General features: G+C 48.7%; 1 protein-coding gene across 1 annotated transcript in view; it reads left to right on the forward strand.

The window, feature by feature from the left end:
* The window catches only part of C1QTNF2 (C1q and tumor necrosis factor related protein 2), an 8,854-nt gene extending 2,223 nt beyond the window's left edge, over nucleotides 1-6,631 (forward strand). The window contains exons 2-4 of the mRNA XM_008941896.1: nucleotides 3,828-3,834; nucleotides 4,419-4,667; nucleotides 6,018-6,631. Coding sequence (XP_008940144.1) covers nucleotides 4,427-4,667; nucleotides 6,018-6,631 — 855 coding nt within the window. The 5' untranslated portion in view covers nucleotides 3,828-3,834; nucleotides 4,419-4,426. The remainder of the gene's footprint in view (nucleotides 1-3,827; nucleotides 3,835-4,418; nucleotides 4,668-6,017) is intronic.
* The last annotated feature ends 3,201 nt before the right edge of the window (nucleotides 6,632-9,832 follow it).

A 9,832-nucleotide genomic window follows, 5' to 3' on the forward strand; every position in this document is an offset into this window, starting at 1 on the left:
TGTAGGACACAGGGAATCCTTGTCTGTCAAACCCAGCTGATGGACACCTGTCACTCTGCCTGCCTGCCTCATCCTTCTACCTCCAACATTTGCAACACATTTTGAAACCTCTCTTCCTCATCTCTGGGTGAAGGTTTGACCCAGCTATGATCAGACCAAGAGGTCTCAACCAGAGCCTACCTAGCACCTGAGAGCTCAAATGGTCGTTTTTCCAAAACCCTGTACCTCAGAGCAACTCAGTGCTGTCCTTGTCCACCAAATGCCCTCCACAACTTGCACCATCTACTGAGATTTAGTCCTTGATCAAGCAACCTAGAAAGCACCATTTCCACTAAATATTTCAGAAGGCATCATTTCAGAGTGACTCAATAAGTGAATAGGGTATTTTTAAGTATTGGAATGAAAAGCATTTCTATGCGCGTGAGACCTTGCCCATCACTAACATGCTGTCACCAAGGGAGAGGCACTCCACATGAGGTGCTCCATGCTCAAGCTCAGCACCAATGAGTCTGATAAACTCAAGTCCTGTTTGTGCCCCAGGCTCTGCTGGGGAGAAGCTGCGGCATGGCAGCCCTAGGGCCTGGCCAGCTGTGCCCGTGCTGTGGTTGCCTGAATGAGCTGATGTGAGGCTGCAGGTACAACTGCAACCACCCCCTGGGCTGCATGCTCGCCCAGATGACACAGGATCTCCTCACCTCCCTAAGCAGTCCTCCACCAAACAGTAACCCCTTGGGCAAGGCGCACAGTCCCAGGCATTGGTCATGGACATAAAGTCTCCAAAACCCTATTAACGAAGACGTTAATTAAGCTGTCATTAGACAAGGAAGGCCTCAGCTGCAGTTCTGCTGCACGGTCTCCAGTGCCAGGCCTGCTGCCTGTACTGCAGAGGAGAGATGCTGATCTGCTTCCAATTTGCTTTTTGGAGCTCAGCATACATTCTACATGGAGGAGTAATTTTCCTTTTAAGGTGGAACAGCATGAGGTTTGTTTTCTTTCAAAGAGATTTCTTTAAGAGGTTATTTATAGCTCCCCTTGTGAATGTGACTGTGCTTTGCATCCCACATGCGCTGCCGGGGTGGGGATGAAATGTTCTTGTGGAGCTGGTAATTAACACCGCCTCGGGAGCTGTGCCAGAGCATGGCCCCAGGTAGTCAAATACTCCCCTTCTATCCAAGTACCAGTACTACTGACCTCCCAGTCTCAGGCTCTTTTATGTTCACCCCTCTTTATCCCATCATGTCAACTAGCTGGCTGCTTGAAGGTAATAGAAGTATTTATCATAGAATAGAATCATAGAATGGTTTAGGTTGGAAGTGACCTTAAACTTCCCCTAGTTCCAACCCCCCCTGCCATGGGCAGGGACATCTCCCACTAGAGCATGTTGCTCAAAGCCCCATCCAGCCTGGCCTTGAACACTTCCAAGGAGGGGGCATCCACACCCTCCCTGGGCAACCTGCTCCAGTGTCTCACCACCCTCACAGTAAGAATTTCTTCCTCATACCTAATCTAAATCTACCCTCTTTCAGTCTGAAGCCATTACCCCTTGTCCTGTCACTACACGCACTGATAAGGAGACCCACCCCATCTTTCCTGTAGGCCCCTTTTAGGTACTGGAAGGCTGCTAGCAGGTGTCTCCAGAGCCTTCTCTTCTCCAGGCTGAACAACCCCAGCTCTCTCAGCCTGCCCTCACAGGAGAGGTGTTCCAGCCCCCAATCATCTTTGTGGCCCTCCTCTGGACCCACTTGAGCAGGTCCGTGTCTTTCTTAGGGTGGGGGCCCCAGAGATGAACACAGTATGATAAGAAACTTTAAGAGAAGGAGCTGCCCTCTCCTGCCCTGCACTCCCACTTGCCCATTTGTTCTTTACATGAAGCAGTCCCAGCTTTTTCCCTGGTTATGCTCCACAATGACATTTTTCTTTGCCACAGATTAGTGTCATCCACCCCCAGACACCTCTCACTTCTCTTCTGCCCCATTTGAAGTGGTTACTGGGGAGCAGGGATGCAGCTTTCCTTGGGATGTCCCCACTCCACAGGCACTATAACATTTTGTTTCCCTTTCCATGCACTGAGAAACCTTTATTCAGCTATCCGTATTAATACTATTTGGTGATTTCTGTTTCACAAGGCCATTAAACACCTCTCACCAGCAGCAAATAAACTTAGAGAGAAGAAAAGCGAAAGAGAGCCAAGAACAAATGGCTTAGCAGCTGAATCCAACCCCGAGATCTGTTTTGAGTTTCCCACTCCTCTGCATGTTCTTAATTATACGTATCACAGAACTGGGGGGCTCCCACTCAGCATTAATATGTAGCATATTGCTTGCTGGGTTTGGAGCATGTAATGCACATTTCCACCCCCTTCAGGAGCTGATAGCAGGATGAGAGTCCTAAGGCTAACACAATTTATACAGTACTTTAAGCATCTTACTTCCAGTGCAGACGTTAAACATAACACTACTGGGGAGATGCTAAAGCCTCCCAGTGGTTGACTTAATGCCAAGCAGGACCTTGCCTGACCAAAAGGCCACTCACAGACTGGAAGGCTTGGGACGTCCCAGTTCATCTTCTATTGCACTGATGTTTAACTACAAATTTGCTTCAGCACCAAAGCTTGAAGAAGTACCTGCAAGCCTCTACCATCAGAGGTAGCTGCAACAAGGGGAAAGACTAAAATTCATAGGAGCCTTTTATCAGTTAAGAGTCTGCACTTCTTAGCCTGGGGGTCGGTAGGAGTTGTATCAAAATGATACATGGCTAATTTGTTTTTAAAAGACCCAAACAACACCAAAATTAAATACTTTGGCTTTAGTTTGATCTTTCCAAGTGAAAGAGCTACCAAGCAAACAGTGAACAAGCCACAGATTTGTACGGGGCAGTTTTAGGCTTTGCATCTCATTTCTCCAAGGGCTACTCCAGCTACAGAAGCTGAAAGAAAGAAATTAGGACAGGGGATCCCTTTCATCTCCCTATCTGCTTGTTTCCATATTCACACAACTGGAAAAGAGCCTGACTCCATCAGTGTCTCCCCTCAGCCTGTGGTCAGTGCCCACCAGGGAGCTGGTGGCCAGGGCCATGACCTCCTTCACTGGCAGGGTACAGGGAGGAAAAAATCCTCAGCCTGGGTACGGGAACACCTTCTGTTCTGGGGAGAGGATGGCAGGGGCACCTTCACTCATGGGTACTCAGAAACTGATACCATAGGGGAAATTATCTCTTTTACTATATCTGTAACCCTGTGCAGAACCCAAATTCTATTTTAAATGCTTCTAACACCTGGAGTCTCAGGTGGGTGGTGCATGAAGGTGGGCTCTTGTCAATCAGCCTGATTTTGAACATCTTCCCTAAGCTGCTGATGCATCTGAGCACTATTTCAAGACACAGTGGAGTTGCACATAGAGCCCAGCTATTTGCAAACAGCTCCACGTGCAGACATCCAGAGGCATATTTTACTGTATCATAACTGCTCTGGATCATTAGCAGGCTGACAGGAACAGCTTTATTACAAAAATTATTTGCTGTTGCTGTCTCCCCATCCAGGAGTGGAGTGAGACAAGCCCAGGAGGCTCAGCCACCATGAACAATGGCAGAGCCTGGGATGTTCCAAAAAGGCCCTTTGCATTTGCTATGCTTAAAGCAATGGCTCACTTCACAGAGCCAGCAGACAATGACCAGGTTTTTTACAGTCACCAGTCTTTCCAAGGTGAATGTTAGCAACAACCATAAGGATGGAGCTACTGTCCCCACAGAGAGGCCAGAAAACCACTGGTGGAGGCTGCAGCAGGGCCAATCACAGCTGCAGGGGTCGCTGCACCCCCACATTGAGCTAGAGCCTTGGTGGGCAATCCAGCTGCAGGTTGTGTGGTGCTGTGCAGCCCAGCTGCAATGGGGAGTGGGACATCCTCTCCTAGCCAAGAGGCTCAAGTCGTGCTTTGGGCAAAATGCAGGAAGGACTGCCTTGGCCCAAAGCCTTCACCAGCCCATCTTCTAAATTCAGCCCTGCACCACATGATGGGTTTTGTGCTTGGTAGGAAACCCCTGTGACCCAGCTGCTGAGCAGGGACAAGTTTACACCAAACCCCCCTTTCCTTCCTCTGCTCCTGAGCAGCCACTTTCTGCACCCCTCCTGCCACAGCCACTTGTGTTTCGGGGGAAAGGAGGCCCAGGGAACAAAACAAAATGAGGGATGGCCACAGATACAGACCTAGAGAAGAGCAAGTTTGAAAAAAATATTGGTCAGCCCTAGAAAACTCCATGAGCCAAATCCTCGAATTCATGTCACACCAAAACAAATATCTCCTCCACCCTGCCAAAAAAAAACCCAGGTGTCTCCCATTTGCACTCAAGTGCCTACAACGCTCTGTGCTGGTGGAGGGGACACCTCTGTGCCCACACAGCCACGTTCCATCTCCCTTTTACAGGCTGCACCATGATCTCCGCCGTCCTGCTCCTCTGGACCGTGCCCTGCGTGGCAAACCACATCCTGGGGGGCTTTGCGAAGGGAGAGCAGCAGGAAGGTCCCCAGCTGGCGTGCAGCCTGCCAGGACCCCCTGGGCCACCCGGCCCCCCCGGCGCTCCCGGGGCTCCGGGGACAGTGGGCAGGATGGGCTTCCCGGGCAAAGATGGCAAGGATGGCAAGGATGGGGATAAAGGCGAGCACGGCGACGAAGGTGAGAGAAACGCGCTGCTTAACCCAACAAGGGAAAAACATGAAAAGCAATAGTGCAACAGCCCAGTCCACAGCAACCTGTCACCCCAAATCTGAGCCCCAGGACAGACAACACCCCACCGGAATCTCTTCTAGAAACTTCCACTCTCCCCCCTCCAACACCCGACACTTGTCAGGTCCTGCCAGCAGGGTTCAGGCTCACGTTATCTGGTGATAGCCCCCCAGTGCTGTGTGTGATCCCTATTGGCTTCATTTTGTTATCAGGTGAGATTTTTCCTGTTCCGACCTAAGCTCTCTAGAAGAGACCAAGTGGTGACCTCTTTGACTCCTGCTCTCAAGCAGAACAGCCAGTGAAAAAATTAGGGATTTGTTCCCCAGAGGGCTCTGGCTGGGTAACAGGAACTGCTCCAACCACGCTCCATCTAAACCAAAGCAAACAACAAGCCTTCTTTAATCCTGAAATGGGTCTCTCCTTTAGATCCAGCCTTACAGCCAGTAGGCACCAGGAGCAGCTCTGGCGAGGAGACAGCGATTTCCCATTGCCTCACTAGAGAGCACTCCTGATCCAGCACAACACCAGCACGTCAAAGCCGCAGCTTATTCTCTTCTGTCCCCAAAACAGGAAGTCTGGAAGACAGGTTTCCACCCACAGCTACATTTAAATCTAGTCCTGCTACAGCAGGTCAAGAGACAGGGTATAAACCCCCATGAATTCGCCTTCTACCATACACTACCACAATTAGCACTCAGCAGTTTCAGCATTGCTGTGACAGCCCATCTCCCTTCCCATCTGAAGGCAGTCCCTGCCACTAGTATCTTCTGGTTCATGACTGGTTCAGCCCCCAGCTAGCCTGGGCTTTTTACTACACCTAGAAAAAAAAAAAAAAAATTAACCTCTTTTTAAACAACAATTTCATGTTAAATGTAAAAAAAAGAGGGAAAAAAAAAGAGACAGGAGATTAAAAGCACTCCATCTGCTCAAAGCTGGGTTCCAAAAGCTTCACAAACCTGTCCTGTTACTGAAAACACCCAAAATTTAAAGCTTGTTCTTGGCTAGCTTTATAATTACTACTCCGTTCCCTCAAGCGAGCCAGAATCAGCTTTTTGGTCCATAAAAGGGACAGAGTGTCCTGCTCCTGACAGGGGCTCCCACTGTTACCATGTCAGCTACCTTCCCAGCATGGTTAGCCAGTCCTGACTGGTGTCCAGTCCCAGGCAGTATTTCATCAGGATTCTCACCCACAAGGGTTTCCTCCTAAATGAAAAATAAACTGCTGCACCGAGAGGAGCCCTTTCCACTTGCCATATCACCTCCTTCACTGAAGAATTTACAAGGCTGTTTGTCTTCTAGGTCCACAAGGCAGGACAGGAAACCCTGGCAAGCCAGGACCGAAGGGGAAGGCAGGAGCTGTTGGCAAGGCAGGTCCACGAGGGCCCAAGGGCTTAAAGGGGAATCCTGGAAAAAATGGGGCACCGGGGAAGAAAGGGCCCAAAGGGAACAAGGGTGAGACTGGGATGCCAGGGCCCTGCACCTGCAACACCAACAAAGCCAAATCTGCCTTCTCCGTGGCAGTCTCAAAGAGCTACCCACGGGAAAGGCTGCCCATCAAATTCGACAGGATCCTGATGAACGAGGGAGGACACTACAATGCTTCCAGCGGGAAATTCATATGCAGCATCCCAGGTATTTACTACTTCACGTACGATATCACTTTGGCCAACAAGCATCTGGCCATTGGCTTGGTCCACAACGGCCAGTACCGCATCAAGACTTTTGATGCCAACACTGGGAACCACGACGTTGCCTCTGGATCAACCATCCTTTCTCTGAAGCAGGAGGATGAGGTATGGCTGCAGATCTTTTACTCAGAACAAAATGGGCTCTTTTATGATCCCTACTGGACAGACAGCTTATTTACTGGCTTCCTGATATATCCTGATCAAGACTATCTCAATGAAATATAGGATGAGGAGCTAGCCTGTGGGGAAAAATAGGCAATGCATGAGACCTCCGTCCAGCAAAGTGTAGCCTGTACATGGACACGTGGGATTATCATACGATTCCACATTTTGCAGGCTAAGAGCCTGTATTGACTGTTTAGATATATACTTGATGTCATCAACTAGTCCACAGGGTACCAGGACCAGCAGGACTCATCTTTAAGCAGCCTCATGAATCTCTAAATCTCGAAGCCAGCCATTATGTTTTCCATAATGATTCCAACACACCACAGATACAGAACTCATACTGGTGCAGAGTGCTTTGAATATCGTATTATTATTATTAAGCATGGAAACCAACAAGCACTTTCTGAAAGCTGTGCTCAGAAGTGCCACTGGTGCTGGGGACTGTGTCACTGCCCTTCCTCCCCCTACAGCCCCTAACAGTAATAATCCTTGTGAATACGGAGTTACTTTTTACCAGCTACCTAAGAGTCAGGGAGTTGTCAGCTGAAGTTATAAGAGTAGGTCTGAGCCTCATCAAAGCAGTAGTAATGAAGAAAAGCATCCGATCTGAACAGGAAAGAACACAAAGGAAACCTCATTTTTAAGGTTAAAGGTAAGACTCCTTGTAAGACCCAAGCACTGAGCACCACTGGCATGTCCTTGATTTCAGCCTCGCTGTACCAGCACTGGAACCCTGCATCTGGTTTCTGACAAGCATTGGTAAGCTGTGACCAGACTGTAGAAGCCAGCTATCTGTGGGCCTTCAAACCACAGTGGAGGATGAACTTTACAGATAAGACTCAACTGTCAAAGAAAGCATGAACCTCCACTCCAGACACAGGTTCATTAATAACTCCTTTCTTTCATCCCTGCCAGCTTTTGCTGGAAGAAGATACTTGTGGTGCTGCTGAGATCCTTCCTCAAGGGCTTAATGCTACAGCTAGACCATATCTTCCTGCTGGTTTGCTTCTTTGATCATGGCCATCAAATATTACAGATGTTCCAAAAACCAACATTTTGGTTCTAAATTCCATGGAAAAAAAACCAGGAAAGTCAAAAGTTGAATTTTTGCTCAGCTGAACTTACTGCTTTGCAAATTTTTTTTTCTCCTCTGTATCAGCTGTAGAGGGACAGGCCCCAGAACAGTTCACTACTACCAGAGCAAAGAGTTCTCCTGCTATAAAGCCACTCAGTCTGGCTGCCTTGCCCAGGGCATCCAACACTCCTGGAATACAGAGGTCCCTGTCTCAGTAGCCAGATGGAAGGAGTCTCTTTCTCACCATCAGATGCTTCTTCCTGGTTTCTAGTCATATTTCTCATCTATCACTTGTCAAAAACTCTCATGAACTTCCAGATCCTATAATTCTTAGGAACTGAAGGGATAACCCATAAGAACAACTTTTTCTTTTTTTAATCTTACTTTTAGAAGTCAAAATATTTGCACGATTTTTTTAAGTACAGTAATTGTATCTAGCAAAAATCTTTTCAAATGCATTTTATAAAATAAAGTTGAACAAAAGTACTGCTGGAATAGTCTTGATATTTATAGAAGTGGTTTCCCAGAAGGTATTTCAAAACTGTGTTACAGATTCCACAGGCAGTGTTGTGCTTCAGAATGGATTTTGAGGGGCTGGTGCAACAGAAGCATTTCCTTTCTCCTAGCCCAGCAAGCTGGGGAATGAAAAAAGTTTTCTGTTCTCTGTGAAAGAAAACCTGCAAGGTGGAGAACAGGATTCATCTGTTCCCCTGAAGCCACACACCCAGATGGCAGGTATCCTTGCACTGGCAGTGGTTGCTCAGATAATATAGTTCTCTTTCAAAGCTCCCTCACTCAGAGTGTCCCGAGGTGCATTTGGAGGTAGCTTCCCAAAGGCAGCGGCAGCTCAAGAATCATGTTCCTCCCTCAATGACCATCCCCACATTCCCACCCCAACAGCCCCGCAGGGGAAATAACCATTTTTTGGCTGTGCCAAGTTGCCTGCTGGTCTCTAGCCCAACACAGGTCCCCCAGCAACTGCAGGTGTTAGGGGCAGCTCAAGGGAGCTGGTGGGACACGTGGGAGGATTCTGCCTCTGCACAGCACCACCCAGTTGTGCTGCACCCAAAAGGGAAATTACGTAGTACAGCTTTAGTTAATCCAGTAGCTCACAGCCCACTGCCAGCAGAAGGCTGAGACCTTGCTTCCCCTGCAGTCCTTCCCCCTTGATGCCCTGCATTAACCAGCCTTACAAGTGGGTCATTTTGGGGTGGGGTTTTTCTTTGTTTGAGCTTTATTTGTTATGTTCTCCACTGATTTTACAAGCTGAACCTACCTGGCACCAGAGGTGGGAGAGGATAGGAGCGCACCACAGGGGATAAGCTCGAGAAGAGGAGGGTGGAGGGGAAGCAGCAGTGAGATGAGCTCAGCCACTCAGTCTTCCCTCATTATCTGCAGAGAAGGCTCCAGCAGGGAGTGCTTGCTCCCAGCAGCAGCCCTCCCAGGGGAACACGAGCTGGTTTCCCCAGATGAGAGGCAAGGGAAGTTATTAACTGCCTGGCAAAGCATCCTTTTGATTCCAGCAAAAAGGAAAACCTGCAAATGAATCTTTCAAGTCTGGAACATCAAAATGCAAGTTATAAAGAGAACCACTCTGGAGTGCTCAGAGCAAGAGCACTTGCTTTCAGCTCGGGGCTGCAAGCTCCTTCCCCCCGGAGCAGCACAGGAGTGCTGGCCCCAGACTGCTCCTCCCACCCTGGGGAACTGCCTCAGGTCACAGTGCTGCACTGTCCAGCTCAAACCCCAGAGTGGGCAGCTGCTGCCATGGAGAACTCCAGGCAGTGGGAAATGTAAACTAATAGAATACAGCAGGCAAGAGGGAGAGGAACAGCTTTTCCAGATAGTTTCACTTCAGCCCCATTGGGGCCTCATTGGGATGAAGTCATTTAAAGATACCACATACCATAAGTATTTCTGTGAAAGAGGCATGAGCATTTGAAGTGATACATGTGGGTTCCTCCTGCACGGCTTCCTCTTAAGATGAATTTTCTCTTATGATGCCTTAAGAGCAACTTGCATGCTGAACAACACATCTCCACTCAGCCCAATCCTGCAAGAAGAATCCTCTCAAGCAGGTGTGGGCCCCTCTCCTCCTGCTTCACCCAGGAGAGGAGGGAGGGAAGGCAAGGGGAGCTGGCACGGTACAAGTGTCTGGATCACTACAGGGACAATTACTGAAATAT

Source organism: Merops nubicus, unplaced genomic scaffold (genome assembly GCF_000691845.1).
Source record: "Merops nubicus isolate BGI_N331 unplaced genomic scaffold, ASM69184v1 scaffold28756, whole genome shotgun sequence".
Lineage (NCBI taxonomy): Eukaryota > Metazoa > Chordata > Aves > Coraciiformes > Meropidae > Merops > Merops nubicus.